This window comes from Crocuta crocuta, unplaced genomic scaffold (assembly GCF_008692635.1).
Source record: "Crocuta crocuta isolate KB4526 unplaced genomic scaffold, BGI_CrCroc_1.0 scaffold62, whole genome shotgun sequence".
Taxonomy (NCBI): Eukaryota; Metazoa; Chordata; class Mammalia; order Carnivora; family Hyaenidae; genus Crocuta; species Crocuta crocuta.
Genome location: NW_027529173.1, coordinates 7,637,967 through 7,659,830, shown reverse-complemented (window position 1 = coordinate 7,659,830; position 21,864 = coordinate 7,637,967). Strand labels below are relative to the sequence as shown.

The 21,864-nt window shown below is 34.1% G+C and overlaps 1 protein-coding gene across 1 annotated transcript in view; it reads right to left on the bottom strand.

The window, feature by feature from the left end:
* DGKB (diacylglycerol kinase beta) overlaps window positions 1–21,864 on the bottom strand; it is a 688,394-nt gene that overhangs the window by 192,632 nt on the left and 473,898 nt on the right. The window contains exon 22 of the mRNA XM_077757671.1: window positions 1,923–2,013. Within this exon, the coding sequence (XP_077613797.1) occupies window positions 1,923–2,013 (91 nt within the window). The remainder of the gene's footprint in view (window positions 1–1,922; window positions 2,014–21,864) is intronic.

The window sequence follows — 21,864 nt, the reverse complement described above, 5'->3', positions numbered from 1 at the left end:
TTAATAACAAACATCCTTTACTCCATTGTACTGGCTTTCTTCCTTTTTCAAAGCAAGAGTATACATACAGCTAAGTATATTTATGGGGTGGGTCTATTTCAAGGCTCTCCATTCTGTTCCACTGATCTATTTGTCTGTTCTTTCACCAATACTGCATGGTCTTGATTACTGCAGTTTTAAAATAAGTTGTGAAGTCAGGTAGTATCAGCCCTCAAGCTTTATTCTTCTCCTTCAAAATTGTGTTGGACATTCTGGCTCTTTTGACTCTCCATAGAAACCTCACAATCAGTTTGCTGATACACACACAAAAATCTGCTGGGATTTTGATTGAGATTGTATTGAATCAACTGATCAAGGTGGGAAGAATTGACATCCTGACAATACTGAGTTTTCTTATCCATGAATTCTCTCTCCTAGTTCAACTTTTTTCAATCTGTGTTCAGTGGTAGGATAAAGCAAGGAGAAGTGCAAGAGCTTTTGGAGTATTCACCCCATATTCAACCAGAAGTCATGCTTTTATTTTTTTCATTTTTGCCTTCTATGGATTTTCTTTGAGCAGTGGTTTCTGAGGGTAAAAAAATGCTCAAAATCCACTATGTTAGCAATTTTATAAAATAATGATTTTTAAAGGCAAAGGAAAAATATTTCTATTTTTTATAAATATATATGCATCTATATAACTATCTAATACATCATCCTCTATACCATGTATACGAAAAATATAGATATATAAATCTTGATGAATACTAATTACAGAAAGTCCACGTTGAGCCCAAATCCTTCATCTTTTGGGATCACATTCCTATTCAGGGTTATGATCTGAGTGAGTCATGAAGGGTATTTTCCATTCCATGATCACCAATTCTACTCTACTTCTAATACTTGAATTTATCCACCAAAAAGGTCCAAAAAGGTTACATTTTGAAAGAGTACCGATTTTGATGTCATTATCATTAACTGTTAACTAGAAAGTCAGAATAATGAAGATCTTAGCCAGGCCATTATGATCCAATGGGTCCATAACTAATTTTGTTTATCAAACCTATTACCTGAATATATGCCACTAATGATTTAGGTCTCAGTAGGTAAGTTATGCATTCATTTTAAAAATAAAAAGTGTTGAGGTCAGTATTTCACAATTCATATCAGTGAGTCATTTAGGTGTTCTTGTTTCAGAATTATGTTCCATTGGTTTATCTTTACCACTCACCAAAATATAACTTTTCCTTTTTCTTAACCCCCTAAAATCTCTCAACAAAACTAAGTCATTTTCTATTATAACCCATCTCCAAAAATTTTAGTCCCACAGTATCTATATTCTTTTGGAAGACCTATTTGCTCCAAATCTTTTCAAAGTTTGTCTTTTCTTGCTATCTTTGCTTTCTTTTCTGGCCTTTCCACTTCCTATAAATGTAATGGGGAAATGGCACCCTCAGGAACTGAGAAAAATCTAGTTAATGAATGGGAATGGAATGGAAAAGTATATTTTTTAACTTTTATTCACAAAAGCAAATACAATTTTAGTTAACTGTGTTTTAAAAGTTGTAGGGTATTGAGACCTGAAAATAAAGTATTCTTTAATGTATGTTGTAACTTTTTCTCTTCCAGTACTTTCCTTTATTTTACATTTTTCTAATCATACTATGCCTAGTAACTTCTCCACTGATTTCTAAAGCTGTGTTCTACCTCTTATCCTTTTATACTGTATGAAAACAACTCATACTCAACCCTTATCTTTATATTAATAATTCAGATAGTGTTCTGTCACTCCCAATGAGTGACAGAAATGAAATTTTAGGATTGTAGGTTAAAGTTATATGGATTGCTCAAAGTATAACTCCTTATATGGGCTGTCACAAACATATTAATAACCAAACTCAAGCCATTTCATTGTATTATAAAATATAATTCATGTTTCTTACTTCTATTTCTACAGATTCATGTAGCTTCTTGCAGGTGGCTGAGAAAGTTTCAGATGTGCCAAACTCAAAATACCAAAATTTGTTCTTCATTCTGAAAAAGGAAAGGAAGAAGCAACTTAGGCAATTATCAATAACAGAAGGGATTTTTTAAAATTGAGCAACCCTGTCTTGTAATATAAATCATAAAAAAGGTTTGAGGGAATATACCATCTATAATCTAATAGATGATCACATAATTTTCAAAGCTTAAATGCTGGTGTCAAATTATATGATTGTGCCTGAGGGAGTTACAAGAATATGTTGATCTGAGAGATACAAGTGTATCTTTGACTTTTCTATATATTGGTTGCTCAGGTTTTAAAATACGATTTTAATCCTTATAATTCTTAGTTTGTTCATAGACAACTTGATTTAGACCAGCCACTCTATAATTATGAAGGGAAAAAACAATTGGAGCTTTTTATGAGAAAAATGAGACTAAGCTAACTATGCTAAATGTTTCTAGATGGCTATGTATTCATCAGAAATCAGCATGATTTCTATTCAGCATATTGAAAAGAATTTAAAAAAGTAGTTATCCCTAAAGATAAATGTAGTAACTTTAGGATAATTATTTATTATTTTTTAAAGACAGTATCCTCTTTTCTGTTAATAGTAGTGAGAAATTATGATATAATATGGAAGAACAAAAGAAATAGTAATAGTATTTTATCAGTTTAACAAAAGTTGCAAAAAAAGGTAGTTTAAAATATTTCAGTATATAATCTGGAAGTAAGATGCCCCAAATTTATTTTCTCCCACGACCCAGTAACCCTATCTATTTTTGCGCCAGGGAAATTTATGGTCATTTAATGTAATTTTACAAAGACTGACTAGATTTTTACATTACCCAATATTGGATTTAAAAATTCATTCTCATGAAAATCACTGCAATTTTTAAGTATGCGTACTTTACAAGGTATTATGCCTTCAATCAGAAGAAAATACAGGTAAAATGAGATATATTTTCACACATATTCAAATATATCCCTCATATGAAATTATTCTTTTTGGCTTACAAATACTGATATGTGCTTTTCACATTAGAATGTAAAACATTTCAACAATTAAAAATACATTTGGAAAGGACATTACTTAACTGAGTCCTAATATTAGCTCTGGAAAATGACATGGTTCCTAACACAGTGTTTATTATTACACTGTGTTGAATAAAATTCTCTGATAAGAAATTAGACATTGCAAAACTAATTTCATCCACCTAGACATATTCAATAATATTTAGCCTCATACAAGGTCTTATTTACTTACAAAATTTTCACTAGCCCTTCTTGTATCAGTCATCACATTGAGGCAAGTAATATGAAAGTTTCCTATTCCTAGGATTCTAGGACCATGAATCCTTATTCTTTTCTAGAGAATATTTTCCTTGAGTTATGGCCTGAGTCTATATACATGAGTAGTTAAAAACAGATGATAGCTAATTAGATAGAACAGGGGTAAATGTTTAACAACATGATCTGTGGGCCTAAGCCTATAGGCAAATTTACATTAAAGTAATGCAAATATTTACTTAATTGAATATATGAAGTTTTACAAATTTACACATTGTCTGAAGTTATAAAAATTAAAATATTTTTCTTACTGATTCATCATTCTGATGAAAACATGTCATTCAATAAACTGAGAGGGAAATACCGATTGTATATGGTAGTTTCTAGACGACCTTAGGATGATAATAAGTACACATTTTATGATGGTTTGGAATTGTCCTATATTTGGCAAGTTTTCTAATAACACCTTTGTGTTATTAGAACACAAAGCATTTTACCCAGACCTTGGACTCATTTATTCATCCATTCATTCATTCAACAAATATTCAGGAAGGACATGAACTTCCGTATACCACTGTGTTAACTTCTAAATATGAACACAATTCTCTTTGTTTCCAGGGAGCTCAGAATAAGACTTGAGCAGATGAAGTGATTGAAAAGTTAATTCTCTATATAAAATATGAGCAAAATGTTATGGGGAAACATTTTAGTGAGGAAACTACTTTTCCCCAGTAGAGTCCAGAGAGCTTCAGAAGAGAAGGTGACATTTTAATAGGTCAGAAGAAGGTGGAAAACAAGGAAGAAAAACAAGTTCTGGGCAGTTTTAGGTGTGCAGAATGACTTAAGAGAATGCAGGATAGGGGCTAATAAGGGTTTGTTTCAAAACATGTACGTCAAGCTAAGGGGTTTGGAGTTGAAATTCTAGATTAATAGGATGTTGACACTAGTCGAGTGACATGGCTAGTTCTGTTATATGAGCAGTAAGTTTAGCTGAAATGAATAAAGGGGCTAAAATGTTGAAATGCTAGTCATGTGAGCAGAAATGTGGCTATTGGAAGAGTACAAATGAACTACAAATGAAGGGCTAGACCATGTGGCAAGGGAAATGGAGAAAAGAGGCTCAATACAAGGGCACAAAGGAAGTAGTATCAATAGGAACTAGTGGTATTAGATTATATTAATTACTGTCATACCAAGGTTATTATTTCTGGATGTACATGTGGGAATACCAGAACATGACTCCAGCAAAGGAAGAATGTAGGTTTATATTATGACAGGTTCTGTGATCTAAAGTATATCACATGGTAGTATGAAAATTAAACATGTAGAGATGCACACACACACACATACATATACATACATGACACTGCTTATATTACTTATCAATGATTATTCCCTATTTTGTTTTCCATTCTGTCCATCAAAACTCTTCATAGCTTAATTAGGATGATGGAGGGCTGGTATCAGCTAATGAAAATATACCAACTTTAGAAAATACATCCCCCAAAAAAGATACTCTGAGAATTTACATTCAGCCTTTATTCACCATATTAGTTAGCATTACTGCTCATGTGCAAGAGCTGCTTTAAATTCTCCATTATTACAACCATTTTATGTTTCACTTAGATAAATATATGGAGGTAATAAAAAACACATAGAATCAGACTCCACATGACAAATTAAAAGCTGTTAAATTTTATTTTTTCAACCAAACTGGTCTTTAGGTTGTAGAAATGCAAAAAAGCACATTTAAGTATGTATGCTATTTACTTTTACGGCTCACATTAGAAAATGATCCAAATAATTCAAACTCAAATTTGCCAGAGAAAACATGTAGCTTGGGACTTTAAGAATAAAGTAACTGGACATTTACCACACTGTGAAACATCCACACCAAACTCAAATTTATTGTACTCTTAGACAGGTTTTGTGGCTGCAGGTATGATGACGAATGTCCTACAAAAAGTTATCCATATCTTATCATAATTTTAATTCATTAATATACTAAACTCTATTTCAATGAATTTAATTGTAAGTCTACAGGTTTCAGTTCAATATTTAACGTGCTTGGCTACCAGGTGTTCAGATAAAATTTTTAAAAATTAGCTCACATTTATCAAGATCTTCTTCCTAACAGCCACTTTGCTCTTTTATGTATCCTTAAGGAAATGTAAATGATCAGAGATTTTGTTCAAGCAAAGAATCATACTCGTTATTATGAAATTGAGGTAATATTTAGTTCTCCAAGTTCAAAACTTTCCAATAGGTCGTTTCATTTCAATATAGTTTCCTTGGATTTTTTTCCTCCTCGTGTACATGATTTTTTGATTTGGCTTTTGTCTGCTATGTATTATAAATGCAGCAAACATAAAACAAACAAACGGAACATTAATTGCTAGTGCATTTCCTACAAAGAATAACAAAGAGCCTAATTGGACATAAAGATCATTTCTAATAAAGTAGTAGCATAAAGAGAAGGGGCAAACAGGCTCATTTATCTTACTGTAGAAAGCTCAGAAGTCATAAACACAGAGAGTTGTTAATTCAGTAAAATTACTCTTAAATTAAAGGTCAGCTTTTTTTCTCACAGATGTCTTTCTTTTATATTATATATATGTATACATAATTATTAACATATTACTATGTAATGTGCCTACATCTGAAAAGCCTTCTATTAGACACCTGAACCCCCTTTTCAAGCATCCTTAACTAAGGAATTCTATCCATATTTAATGGATAACATACTCATCAGATAAGAAAATAAAACTCTTGATCACTGCTTTCTAATATGAAAGTAAAAACAATGCCTTAAGTAGCTTAGTTAGAAAAGATTTAAAACCAATAGGCTTTTGTATGTATCCATTAGGAATGTTTCAAAAATCTCATCTTTTTCATTAGCTTTCTCTTACTTTTGTCCTGTTATGAAAATATTTCAACAGTTATGTCAAATCTGGCTTGAAAATCATTTTCTCATGGAGAACAACATTTCTAACAATTCATTAACTATAATGGTAAGATTCAGTCTCACAATTCAATGGAATATGCTAGGAACACAGCAGGAATTTTGAACTTGGCTAACAGTATCGGTGATAAGAGATACAGCACTCCTGGCTCATAGCAATAGGGTAAGTGTTTCGAGTGGCGCATTTATGTCATAGAATCAATTCAGTTTTGTTTTACATTATCAAAACCCATGGACACTAAACATTGGTTATAGGGTTACTCACTTCTTACCTACCAAGCTTAGTGAGGTATTATTTTCAAAAATACACAAGCCAAGTGGTAATGCCCTGGTGGGGCCTGATTTTCTGGGCAGTCCAGCAGTGTCTGAGAGTTGCAGCTCCAGGAAAATGATGCACCCAGGGGGAGGGGCTGCAAACAGAAGGCGGGCAGGGCAGTGGGGCCTTGTCAATGCAGCAACCATAGGTTAACACAGGGGGCAAGGCTGGGGACACTTGTAATTTATGCTGTTTGTCACTTCTTAACATTGGCAAACTCATCTGCACGGACTACATACAGTAACAAGCATTTTTCAAGAACGAAGTCTATACCCAACCAAATGAGATGCACAATTTAATTTTTTCTTTTGACTGGCAACTTTAAATACATGAATAAACAAGCTGGTTAAAGTTTGAGATTTTGGTATGAATGGGAACGCTTACTCCAGGTTATAAAAATCACAGTATCAAATATTTAAGTGCATAAAGAGTTATGTACTTGCTTACAGAAATTTAAAACTATAATTTTATGGCAATTACTATCCATAGAAATGTTCTAGTGGCAGAAGTGACCCTATATTGTATATTGTCAGATACCACACATTCTACTGATACTCTGAAACCCATGTTGTTCATTTTAAATAGTAACTTATACTCCTTTCACTGCAAGTGAATAATGTTAATAATATTATTTCATAAAGAAGAAACACAGCTGTAATGATCACAGTGAGGATATTTTATATTCACGCCAAAGAGAGCAAACATTTTTCTTATCTCCAAACAATAGGTACAAATATAATTCTGTTTAATGACATATAAAAGTGCTTGTATCTAATGCTCATTCATAAGATTTGCTTGGTAAGTCCTCAGGAGACAATGAAACAAGCTACAGAAACTTTAGATAGAATCATACAATGCTCCATCTTAGTTAGTACAAAAAAAAAAAAAAAGATGGATATTCTAAAAATACAAGTTTTAACCTGAACTGCTCTTACGTGAGTAATTTCCCCTACAGAAGGATGCATCTGAAGATCAAAAAATTTCAGTATGATTTTTCAATTATTTTTTTTCAATTCTCTTTATAAAGGAAAAAAATATGTGGTTATATATGAGTGTTTTTCTTTATGAGAACTTTCTACCGTAATGCTAATCAATCATTTCTTTCTTAAATGTTTTCTCAACTTTTTGTTAGAAATAATTAGGAGAGTGAGAATGGAAAAGTATGAAAGCAGTAGTGATGCCACATTGCAAAGTCCACGCTAAAGAAGTATATCTACTTAGTAAGTTTCCAAGGGCAGTGATAAATTAATAATTATATGAAATGAAAACTAAACCTATAAAATGTATAAATAATGTCCAGGGATGTTTATGACTGAATATCTTCCAATAATAATTAGATCTTTATATTAAATATTTCATAACAATGAAAGCTCCCCTAAGAAAACTGAAAGATTAAACGAAATTGTGATAGCAATAATTGCTACTGTTATTGAGCAAGACACTGTTACAGGTGAACCCAATGAGGCTGAAAACTCATTCTCCTGACATCACATGGGAAGGAGCATAACCTAACTCAAGAAATTCAGCTTTTTTCCCATCCTGTCTCTCATTAAATGTAATAATGAATGCAGCATCACCTGAAACTTTTCCCTAAGCCAAAAGGGAAATGTTATAGGTCATATAGGTCATCATTAGATGACTCCTTTGTTCATATTTCTATTTTAAAAGAATTTCAATTCCCCTCTCCTGAAATAAGCCAACTAAAGATAACAATGTATCTAGAGCTGACCGATGGGACCTGATGGGGGTATACTGTGTGTTTCTATGAAAGATTTTCCCCTCTGGTAAAGAGGCACACATAAAATGAAAGCTCTGCCCCTCCTTTCTTGTTTTTGCATGTTGTCAAGTAAGATTATAATTGGAGATGGAGCGGCCATCTTGCCACTATGAAAGGAAACCTAGAGATGCTAACCCAGATCCTTGCCTTATCAGCCAACTGGGAAACAGTCTGACTTTGGATTTCTACTCATGTGAGATGTATAAATAAACTTGTATTTATTTTATGTATTCTGTTACCAGCAGCTGACACACTGCTCATTATAGTTAATAGGAGAATTTTCACATATTTTATTATGAATGAGATATTTAGAAAATCTAAATGAGGTGAATTATTTGTCATACAAATTTTCTAGATGTGAAACTCAGTGCTGACATAAAAAGGAGTTAAGAACTTTCAATTGTAATGCTAATCAATCATTTGATTAGCTGAATGATTATATTCAACATAATTACTTGTGCTTATATTTTGACTAGACATGTCAATATAACTAAACTTTTGCTTTTGTCATCTGACTTGGTATCCCTCCGAATTTTCTAATTATTTCCATGTATATATATTTGAAACAATCTTGTAAGAAAACTCTAAAACATCCCTTATTGAAGTGTCTCTAATTTGCATCTGTTGCTTTTACTATAATCAATTAAGTATGTAATGACTACTAAGTAGCTAATAAGTTCATACTTCTTACCAGCATCCATATCTGATAACTTTCATATATCCAATTACATTCCTATATATTTAGGAACTTAGGACTACAGCTACTTAGTGAAATGTGAATTGAAGAAATACACCATGATGTCTGAGATCATCTGCAGAAATATTTAAGGTATAGATAGTATTTCCTATTAAGATAAACAAGTAATGTATCAAGCCAAGCCAAAATGGATGGTGAAAATGTAATTAAGCTCTGTATGCCTCAATATAAAAGAAAGCTATCATTTATTTAAATGGATTATTTTATTCATAACTAGAATGTGTCTACTACGTGAACACTGCCTTCACTGTGTTTAAAAACAAAAAAGAGGAAGGTGCTAAAATGTTGAGAATTAGCAATTCTTCATGCATAACTCTGGACCTCAGGGGAAACTAGACTGCTCTTCTCTCTGGTGGGATAGGAATTAATTAATCCAATATTCTGTACACTTCATCTAGACAGGTACTACAACACACATTGGGATTACATTTGTGCACATAATAAGAGAAGTCTCTGCTTGCAAACACTTAATATCTAGTCAGGGAACTACATTAAATTATTTCATTTTAATATTAAGTGTTAAAGGTGTACAGGAGGCTGCAGGCATGTGCACAGTAAAAGGGAATAGCAAGACTTCCTTAAGGAAGGCCAGGTTTTCCAAAGACTCTAACATAGTTCCTCAAACCCTCCCTTTTCCTTTGCTCTAATTCCATGATTATCAAGCAATCTGGGAGTTAATATGGTTTTCATGGATTTTGATACCATGGATATGATGTCTTGAATGAAAGAGTTGTATTCCAGTCCCTAGAAAGGAATTACCACTCCCTCCTTTCTATTTCAAGTGGCATATATGTTTTATTACTTGGTAAACTTGGGCAAATGAGGAAGAGCCTGATCACTTCTGAGGACCCTAATACAATTATGTTTTTGCATTTACCAAAATGATGATGAGACTATAATTACACACTTAAAATACTGCCTGATGGGAGGACTCCCAGGAAGACCAAATAGCCATTAGTGGCAGCAGGGACAACGAACTAGATAATATGAATTCAGTGTGTTGAGTGTATAGTTAGGGAAAGAACTGCTTGCTACATCCCCTTTCTTTCAACACTCACCGACTGACGTTCCTTCCTTCTCTTTTTTCTGTCTCTCTGTCTCTGTCACCCTTTTTGTCTGCTATATTTGCTTTTACTGAATATTCTAAACCAATCATTATTTAAGCACCAGTTATAAGAACACAGTCTTAATATAGTTCAACAGACACCTAAGAAGTACCTACTTAGTTTCAGGGAAGTCAATTAAATGCAATAGTTTCACTAAAGTAAAGTAAACAGAGCTCCGGTTTTTCTGTCCTGCCTTGTGGATGACTCTTTTAATTAGAATATAAATTGATGGCTAACTTTGTACATTTAAGAACCAGAAGAAGGACTTCACATTATTGAACTGAATAACTGTTTAATGATATGTGCACTGCATATTAAAATATGAATGATAAATCAGTACACAAAGCAGTTTCTAATACATCATATGGAGTTCAACATGAGACAAAAGTATTATACAAATATTTTTGTAAAACACACTTACTTTCCATCACTGAAAGGCCAATTAAATATCTATTACTATCCTCAGTATTAAAGAATAATTTTAAATTAGGAATTCTGTTCATTAAAACATACTATACCTTACTGCATTTTAATGTTTCCCCTGCCCAATTTTTAGATGCTCTGTTTTGTAAAACTTGCAAAAATAACGAAAAAGATTACACCTCTCTAGCTCCTTCACACATTGTTTCCCTTACCTTTATTCTGTGAAGACTGCCACACTTTCACCACTTAAAAAAAAAATACTTCTAATAAAATTTGTTTCTATTCTCTGAAAATTAGTTAGGTGTTTTTTACCCTTTGTGTTTCTTCACACACCAGAAGCACTTTTTCAATTCTGCAAGAAGCACAACTTTGCATTTTGAAGATGCTGTTCACCTTAAAACTCTGCTCACGATACCGCTGAAAAATGGCACAATTCTCCTTTTCCCAATGTTACAGAGGAGTGGTTTTACAAACACATTAATTGTTGTATATAAAAATGATATGGCTAGGAATCAGATACTAGAATTCTATTGAAAATACTGGTATTTTTTATCAAATTGAAGAATTACATAGTCTAACATGTGAGTCAGTAAATCCATTCTTATTTAGACTACATTTTTTGTCACTGATTCATATCTTAAGGGACCGAGGCGACTCCCTGAAATATCATGATCTGTTTTTGTTGATAGTAAATATGCTCTACTTACATAAAATATTCAGGCTGACTTATATATAAACTAATTGACAGAAGGAGACATTACAGTTTGGGGATTAATCACTGTACTGATATATTCCAGGGCTTGTTAGATAATTCTAAGACAGATGTGAAAGAAATATTTTCTCTTTTTTTATCTCTAGTATCATCTACTGTTTTATTTAAAAAATATGTCTAGTCTATACACTGTTTCCTCATATTTGAAGTCATGCTCATATAAACATATAATAAATGAAGATGAAAGCCAGTAGGGAATATAAGATAAAGCTCTTTTCAATTAAATATTAACCATAAACAAATCATCAAGTCACCATTTACTTTTTACTGTATTAAAATATTTAGGCATATGTTCCACGATTCCAGAATCTTAATAAAAAGTCATCTGCATTCTTCAGGTGAGGCAGAACAAAATGATTTCCTTGCCCACAATCTGAACTCAGATACAGTGTTGAAGTCATTGCGTCCTGAATATTATTGGATATTTATAGTCACTCATTTAGGTTAATGACTAATTTAGAGATGTTTCCTAGTCTGAACAGATTATACAGATTAAAGAGAATGTCTCATTGTCATTTTGTATCAATCACTATGAAAAGAAAATTTCTTGGAGGCACTCTTCAGTGAATGGTCAAATATTCATAAAATAATCATAAGATTATTCATAATTATGTAATATGTTTTAGTGTCACTGAATCTAGCCAGAGTTAATTATTATGGAGTCATGAAATCACACTTTTGAGTAGGAACTCTATTTCCAATTCAACTATTTCTCTAAAAATTTAGAACTTAAACCTTTTTTTTGAGATGGATGAAAACAAAAAGCAACTTTCTTCGGAACATGAAAGAAAAGACAAAAGAAATGTCTACTGTGTTCAGTCATTCATTCAACAAATATTTATTAAAAATCTCTTACGTGCCAACTACTATTTTAGTTGCTGATAATTCATCAATGATTAAAATAAAGTTCCTACTCTCATATTGCTCATAGCCATTATTATCTAAATGTGAGATTAGTTTGTGTATGATCACTTAGAATTAATAAACTACTTTCTCCATCTCTTCTCATTCTTAGAACAGAATATATATAAAATAAAATCCCTAAACAAATATAATGAACTATAAACATTTTAATCAGCCAACACCTGGACTTGGAAATATGTTTACGATTGTATTAATAACTAATGGTAGATTATTTAATGTCCACAAATTCTTCCCTGTTCTGTATGTATGCCCTTATGCAAGGGGACTATGTCACTTTTCCCTTCCAGAGGTCAATCTCTTTCCACAGCTCTGCCTCCAGTCCTTGCCCTATGGTGTAGAAGAAAACATAGGAATTACTCAAATACACAAGTACTGTGAAATTGCTGTGGTAATATGAGAAAGAAGGAAAAGTAAAGATACTTCATGAAAGGTTATAATTAGCGAGAGGGAGGCACATTTCCGGCACAGGTGATTTTAAGCACAAAGGCCCTGTGGTAGAAAGCAGATACCTAAAACTTCTTGAAAAAAAGCCAAAGATCCTAGAAGAGATACCAAACTTAGCTCACTATGAGACTGTACTAGCACGGTAGGGGTAGGGGAAGATATTTAGGTGTTTAGCTTATGTGTAGATACAGAATTTATATTTGTACTGTGTATGTGTACACACATGTGGTTATCTACTTTATAAATTCAGAATAATACAGAGAGTATGCAAAATTCTGGAAGAGTCAAAAGATTTCCAAACTCTTTTATTGTTTTCACAAAAGTGTCCCGTGAAAAAGTGACAATTATTTCCAATCAGATAGAACTAGTGACATATTTCTATTGGAAACAAAGTTTTGCTTTCCTCTCAGCTCAAAAAATATAGAGTGCAATTCACAATCCTGGAGTTCTGTTCCTTTCCCTACTAAAGTCACAATAATATTACTGCCCAAAGACTGGGAAGTGACCGAGATGAGGAAGTATTTTGAGGGATTCCTGATTTACGCAATAACCCCTTAAAGAAAGGCAAACAAAAAGAGAAAAGAAGGAAAAGAAAAATTCTAAATTCTTTTTGTTACATTCAGTCGTCACAATAGAGTAATTTTCTCTCATCATCCATAAATCTATCATCTTGCTAATACTTCAGTAAAATCATTTCATTGTAGCACATCATATATATTAATAAGCTACTAGGCTTTTTCTAATAATCTACTTTCCTTTCCACTTTAGATTTAACAATCATATAATAATCACTGTTCTGCTTGCAAATGAATCATATGCAGTAGTAAGGAAATAGCTAAGAGAGAGATGCAGCCCATGAGAGATTTAATCATAGGAAATGGCTGACTTTTTATTTCCAATAACCATCTGCACTCATGGTAAATCAGGTGCTAATGAAGCTCAGGACCAGACTGCACGGGAGCATAAATCTCAAGAACCAAAAGTCGTGGAGCAACAGACTTCAGAGAAACAGAATTTTCTAAGGAAACATACCAAGATTATCATACAGAAGGTCACCATCTGCAAATGTGTCACATAAATGAATATATTTGGTAGTCCTAATGCCACTTTATGACATTGACTGTAAACATTAAATATATATCCTTCTTTTGAAACTTACCACTTTAAAATATTATGAACGTTTATGGTTTCCTCCTAGACAGTCAACATCTTGAGGGTAAGGGGTTCCACCTGTCAGTTTCATTTTAATCTCTTTCATAGTGCCTGAGACTTATAAGCACTCAATATGCAAAGAATAAATGATGGGAATAAAACTTTTAATTGTGGGCTCTCACTTACAGAACAGAAAAGTATTGCAGAATTGTCTTTTTCCAGTGGATGAAGAAGCCAAATAAGTATTTGTTGGAAGTTATGCCAGGCACGAGACTGGAGCCAAGACTTCTGAGCATCAGTCAATAAGGTTATGTTTTCTAAGACTTTTGTCTCTTTCATTGTAATCCTCAGTTTCATGTCTCTCTCAGTCATCACTGGAGTGATATTCAATATATGAGTCAGTATAGAAGTAAACAGGCAAGGGCCAGCCCAGAACCACTGGTATAATTCAAATTCTGTGTCACAGAAAAAGGATTCAAGTCTGAACATATGACAAAATATTAACCTTTTTCTGTATGCCAGTGTAACACATGGACCATATCTATCCCCATGATTATTAATGATTGCATTTTTAACCATTTGCAAAAAAATACAAAAGGACCTGAAGTCACAGATAAAGATGAGGTATGAGAATTCTATTAACACTTGAATCAACCTAAATTCCTCAGTCAGCCCTAACTTAGGCAGAGATCTTAGTGAAGGGCTAAAAAGTCCTTTCCTTTATTTTGGTAAAAATAAACCTGTAAAACACTAAAAGAAATCTAGACACTAGAGCCAATTAGTGTTTAATTAGCTTTATATTTTATCTGAAGTAAATAGAGCAGCCTTTCTTAATTTTCAACAGGTCACGATACTTTGAGAATTTGGTAAGAGTCATGAACCTTACTTCCTAACATATACACATATGTAAGGGACATGCCTAAAATTTCAGAAGTTTTACAGTCTCCTTGAAATCTGCTGATAGTGCCTAGAACTATATAAATCCAGGTTAAAAGTCTTAGCTACGGTGGTATTTGCAAACTCAAGGATTAATAAAAATACTGAAGGTGGTATGTGTCATAAATGACAGATCTTGAATGTAAATTATTTTTATTTCTTTTCACAGTTATTTGGTACCAACATGTATCATGTGAGATCACAAATGCAGTTTTCAATTTGTGGTTTCATATATTTCTATGAAATCCATATGAAATAACTGTTTCCACTTAAAATTGAGAAGAAACGGACATTTTACCATACAACAGATATGGTACATAGAAAACAAAATACGTGGAGCTATAGTCATATACTTACTTTGGTTATTCTAACAAGAATTCATAAAACTGGAATTGATTATATGCTATGAGTAGGTTTTAATCCTCAGTCCATACTTTTTGCCTCTGGCAAATTTACATTGCTATATCCCAAATATGTTAGTGTATGACTTACTAAGAACTAATTTGCTGTTGGGAAGAAGAGCATTTGGATATATTTTCATGTTTACTGTTTTTCTCTCTCATTTCTTTTCATACATGGCAAAGAACTGACTATCCTTTGTTTCATAATACAAAGTATTGTACCTGAAGCCAAATCCTAGTCTATTCTCAATTCCACAAAAATGTAAAATGAAAAGGGATTTTATGTTGTAATTAAGCATATTTTAAACTAACAAATTATAACTAAAGACAGACTTAAAAGCTAAATGTTAAAGTTAAACTTCAAGTTTTCTTCAAAGAGTTCCTCTAGAAAGGAATATACATTCATAATTATATTGTGTATTGTGTCAAAAAGTAATAGAAATACTTTAAAAACAAATGGTAAAGGAACACACAATCAGCGATGTAGTGTGTAATGCAAGCACACTGTAACTTGTGCTAACAAGCAGCAGGTGAGTCAGAGAAACACATGTCAAAGCAGTGTGGTCCTGAGTATCTGCATCCTTGTGCCTAGGGTTTTACTTGTTTTGTGTGATACCTTTACCATGATGATAGATGTGTATAATAGGAAGGTTTACAGATAATGATGGTTTCTTAGAGCATTTCCTAGAGCAATTAGCAGGTATCAAATCATGTTTATATGCATTTACCTATCACTGTACATATTGTGTTAGGTACTTATATACTTTCTTAGAAAACATACAAATGGTGGATACTTTTGACCCTGGATATTGTTCAGCCATAAAAAGAATGGCATCTTGTCATTTGCTAAGTGAAGTCAGAGAAAGACATACATGGCATTTAAGAAACAAATGAAAAAAGAAAAAGAAAGAAACAAACCAAGAAACAGACTCTTACCTACAGAAAACAAACTGAGGGTCACCAGAGGGGTAGGGGGGATGGGTGAAATAGGTGATGGGGATTAAGGAGTACACTTATTGTGATGAGCACCAGGTGATGCATGGAATTGTTGAATCACTATATTATATACCTGAAACCAATATTACACTGTATGTTAAGTATACTGGAATTCAAATAAAACAAAAGAAAAAAGTATGACTTTAAGAGAATTCATTCAAGCATATCCTTTGAATCTGCCCATTTAGTTTTGTCCATATGTATTTTTACTACATTAGTCGAAATCATTATCATCACTTGCCTTTATTATGGCATCACCACAATTTGACAAATATTTTTATTTTCTTCCTTTAGGGAATCAGATGGGATTATACCTCCTGACCCCCTTATGGTGGGATGCAGCTATGTAGCTACTTCTGACCAATGAGATGTTAAGAAGTATGGTGTGAGTCATTTTAGGACTGGAACATTTAATTGCCAAAGTGAGCTCCTCTGGAACTTTCTTCCTGTGCACTGAATGGCAAGGTTCATGTATGTGGCTGTACTATAAATTTGGATTCTTTTTTTTTTTAATGTTTACTTTTTTATTTTGAGAGAGAGAGAGAAAGGGTAGGGGCAAAGAAAGAGGGAGAGAGAGATTCCCAAGCAGGCTCAGTGCTGTCAGATCATGACCTGAGCCGAAATTAAGAGTCAGATACCTAATCGACTAAGCCACCCACGTGTCCCTCAACTTGGATTATTGACTGAACAGAGTAAAAAAGTCTCCCTTACCCTTTCAAAAAGCTTGAGAGAATAATATTTTGTGGTTTTCAATTACCCTTATTTAGGGGTTGTTTATCATCTTGGCATAACACTTCCTATCATGTTCAAACATACTCCAACATACCTTTTCAAACACAGCTGCTCCACTCCCAAACTACTCTCCAAAGAGGATCCATGTTTTGATCACTGTTTCAATTTTTGAAAGTTACTGTTATACTAAATTAAACTGATTGAAGCGATGTTATCACATACTAAATCATTTTTGAAATTCATCTTTATTTTTATTCTATAGCTTTTTGCTCAAAATAAAGTTTCACTTCATTAATTAAAATGTTAGTTTCATCAAAACTCCTAAAGTTGAAATGTCCTTCCTATCCTGGGTAATGACTGATGAAAGAAGAAAGCTGATAGTAAGGAAAACGCAATGATTTGTTCACTCATTTCTCACCTAGGACTCCTCTCTCTGCTATATCTTACAAACCATGTTCTCTGACCCTTCCAATTTGGAGCACCAGGTAGGATAAGAGGGAAGAAGAGTAAGATCGTTCTTGTTTTGTATTGCAGTGGAAAACTTCCACTCGTACTTTCTCCTTCTGTCATATTTTTAACATTGACTGTGCTCTTGACCCCTGACTTTGAATTTTCTTTTAAGGATTACCCCCTGAACTGTCCTCCCTTTCCCTCTACCATTGCAGATATTTCTTCGACCATCTTTGACATAGTCAGGTGCTTTGCCACTCCTCATTCTGACTTCCTCCACATCCTCTGGGCAGCTGCCAATCTAACTTCCATATCCTTCTCCTGAGGATACTTTGTTCGTTCTGAAGGATCTAACACAATCCCAAAGCAGTCCATGGTCTTATCTCCCCTCCTGCGTAGCTCACAGATCCAGCCTTCACACTCCATGTTTGCCTGATGAACCCCGACACCACACACTGCAGTCCTGGGCTCTAGTATCAATAGCCACTTCAGTCAACTTCTCACCCTTTACCTCTCTCAGACCTGACACACACACAATGTATTGTAGGACAGTGGACACATATAATCTTTAAGTGAATTTTGGAAAACTCCTCTCCCAATTTTGGGTCATGTGGGTTTAGCCGGGACTGACTTCACTGGGAGTTGCTGAAGAGAACCTAATAGCCTATCTCCCGCCAGAGAAATCCTCTTCAAAAATCTTCTAACCTACACCCATTGGCTCTTTTATGTCTTTGGTGTGGTGGAGTGTTTTAACGGTCTTAAAACTGGTTCTGTATTAGCACCTCTCTTTGGAATGTGCCTTAATTGAAACTCCCATTATAATAATCTGTTCCAAATATAAATCAAGTTTTAGCAACCCCATCTGTCCCCCAGGCTCTCACCCACATCATTACTAAAGTCTTTCAGTAACTTTATTTGAATTTAGGATACAATTCAATTAAGCCATAAAGTCCATATGATCTAGAGCCTACCTGTTTTAATAACCCTATGATTATAAGACCCAGAATCAGTGGTCTTCTTTGATTCTTATACAAAAGCACATACTTGCCTTAGAACAAGGTTTCTCAATCTCAGGACAACTGATATTTAACTGTCAGATACTTCTCTGTCTTGAAGGCCTGTCCTGTGAACTGCAGGAGGCTTAGCAGCATCCCAGTCCTCTACATACTACCTGGCACTTGTACCTGTGCCTTGTGACAATCAAGAATGTTTCCAGGGGTACTTGGGTAGCTCAGTTAAGTGTCTGACTCGTGGTTTCAGCTCAGGTCATGATGTCATGATTCATGATTTTGAGCCCCAAATGGGGCTCTCTGCTGTCAGCTGGGAGCCTGCTTGGGATTCTCTCTCTCTCCCCCTGTCTGCCCCTGTCCTGCTCTTTCTCTGTCTCTCTCAAAAGAAATAAACTTTAAAAGAAGTTTCCAGAGTGCCAAATATCCCATGGAAACAGCAAACCATCCACTTACTGCTTTAGAAACTTCACATGATACTCCCTCTCCCTAGAAGTTTTTCTTTCTTATTCTTCACTTAAAAAAAATCTTACTTATCTTAAGCCCTGGATGACCAAACTAAATCAGTTTTTCTTATTACAAAGCATCCTGTACCTCACTTTTTCACTGTGACCAGACAGGTTTTTAACTATATACTCCCCTTCCTATCCAAAGAGAGACTTTTTTGAAGGTTGGTAGGTGGGACATGGCACAGTCCAAGGCCAGAACAACAAAATGAGCCATTGATATTGCAAATGAAGGGTAAGGAAAAAGCCAAGAATCTGTTGGGAGCACTTTCCAGGCAGAAAAGCAGTATTAATTTTCTCTTAGGTATACACTGTACTGAATCCAACACCTTCACTGATGTTTCTTCTGAGAGTGGAATAGATGAAAGTAAATGAGTATTAAGAGCTAATATTTATTGAACATACTATGTGCCTTACATAAAATAAGAGGTTCACTCCTCACAATGAATTTGCCACTGGGGTTACCTTTGTTTTACAAAAGATGAAACTGAGACAAAGAGAGAATAAATTATTAGTTCAAGGTCAAGTATTGGCCTCACTACTGACTGTGCTTTGCTAAGGCCAACACAAACCTGTCTTCAGTCTTCATACTTACTCTCCCTTTGTCTGGAATTTTCTTTCCCCAAATAACCACATGCCTTTCAGGTCTCTATTTAAATGCCTTCTTGTCAGAGACAACTTCTTGATTACGTTATTTAGAACTCAACCCCTGCCCCATCCTGGCATTCCCTGCCATGTTTTCTTCCATAGAACTGCATACCTTCCAAAATACTGATGTTTTAGTTGTCAATTATGTTTCTCCCAAAAGATTAAAATTTCCTCCAAGACAATGATCTTGTTTCATGGCTACATCTGCAATGCCTACAACATGTTTCGAGTTTGGTAAATTCTTCAAAATACTTGCTGAATAAATTGAATATAATTCCAGTTTCAACATGAGGGTCTTAGTATTTGAGTCAAAAACCAAGACAGCACAGAGACCTGGGTTGAAATGTTGGCTCAAATTTGGTTCAAGGACAATTTCATTTTAGTTTTCTACATGTAAGAATACCAGCAGTGGGAATGTTATACAGATATTTCAGGATACAGGAGTGTAGAAGTGGCCCTCTCATGCCTCTAGAGTTTCTTCTCAGAAAGCAAAGCCCAGAGGCAGAAAGTAGGGGAACACTCAGCTTGCTCTCGCAGGAAGCTGCCTGTGTGAGGTGAGCCCAAACTGGCACAGAATATCCAGGAAGCTGTGGTTCAAGTCAGAGGTAGCTTGAGAGGATTCTTCGCGAGGCTCAAAGTCACCTGCTATCACAATCCACCATAGTAACCTTTTATATTTCTCAAAACTCTCTTTAATTTCATAACTAACCTAACTCATGTAATTGAAATATATTTTCTATCATTCTTGTCAGAGAGACCAAGAAAACAGATGCTTACTCTTATCACAAAAAAACCCTTATATCAGATGAAGATTTTACCAGCCCCCCCCAACAAAAATTAACAAAGTTACTAACTATGCAATTTTTCATTTCAAATTAAATCATAGGAATAATTTTCCTCTCTCCCTAAACCCATTAAAAGTCTGATATTTTATAGCAGAGATGACATTGAATGATTCACAAATTAATGAAACCATTGTTACAGTGCTCTAAACTTTAGGGAAGAGAATTATAAAAGCCTTATAAAATCATGACTGTGCCCCTTCCCTTCCCCTTCAACAGCACGTGCATTGCTTATTTAAATACTTAACCTATGTAAAATCATTTTATGAGCACTTTTGCACTAATTTTCTAAGGTGATTAAGGAATACCCAGATATTTCCATACAGGCAGATGTGCGAAGTTGACCAAACATTCAGATTGTAGTTATCCCTTAAAGCAGAAGTAGTCTTTGTATAAATGGCTAAACTTGGAAACTTTGCAGATAGTGTGAGAGTTTGGGGCCCCTTGCCCACCCCCAAGGCCATGGGGAAAACTTCTGGGATACCCCATAGCACAAGGCTGCATGTGGCCTTTGAAACTTCAGACAATATTTACGAAGTGGGAATTACAGAATTGTCTCTGTGTTTTGTAGTCCAGGTTGTGATGTTACAGAACCTAGGTTATAGGATATGGAGTTCAGAACCATGAGAACCTCTAAATTTGAGACACTTCTGTGTCACAACATTCTGAGTTCTGTCTCAAGGGATTTTATCCTTTGACCCACTGTGCAGAATTGTTTCCTGATTAGGCCATTTCAAAGCTAAAGGGACAAAAATAGGGCTGAGGAGCCAGCCAGCCAGATGTACCTTTTATAAATCTATCTCTTAGCTTGTGGAGAACTCTAACAATGGTTTCATTAATTTCGCAATCATTCAATGTCATATCTATTATAATGTACTAAGCTCTTGAGAGAAAGAAAAAAGAAAATTGTTTTATTCTCATGATTTAATTTAAAATGAAAAATGAAAAATTGCATTGATGGTAGTCTTGTTAAACCTTCTTGATTTGCTTTATGATTTAAAGTATAGGCTTCCTTTTCTTGAGGCCTATGCTTTTGTCCTCTATTTCAAAACTCCTCCGTGAACATTCTTATCTTTCTAGGACATGTATGAAAACACTTAAGTGATTTTAATAAAACTGGTAATATGTACTTAAAAGTTGGTAACAAATGCAGTCCAAAAAGACATTCATACTAAAAAAATGTATATAATAAAGATATAAATATATAGATATAGATATAGATGATATAGATACAGATATAGATATAGATATAGATATAGATATAGATATAGATATAGATAGATATAGATATAGGATATAGATAGTCAGGATTCCAAGTTATCTGTGGTAACAATGAAGATCTGTGTTCTCACCAATAACAGTGCACCTTACTTTGGCAGGGCCCTCTCCTGATCCCTCAGGCCCTCCCGGGACTCCTTAATAAATCAGGTTCCCAGCTCCAGGTGAGTTTTGCTCCCCTT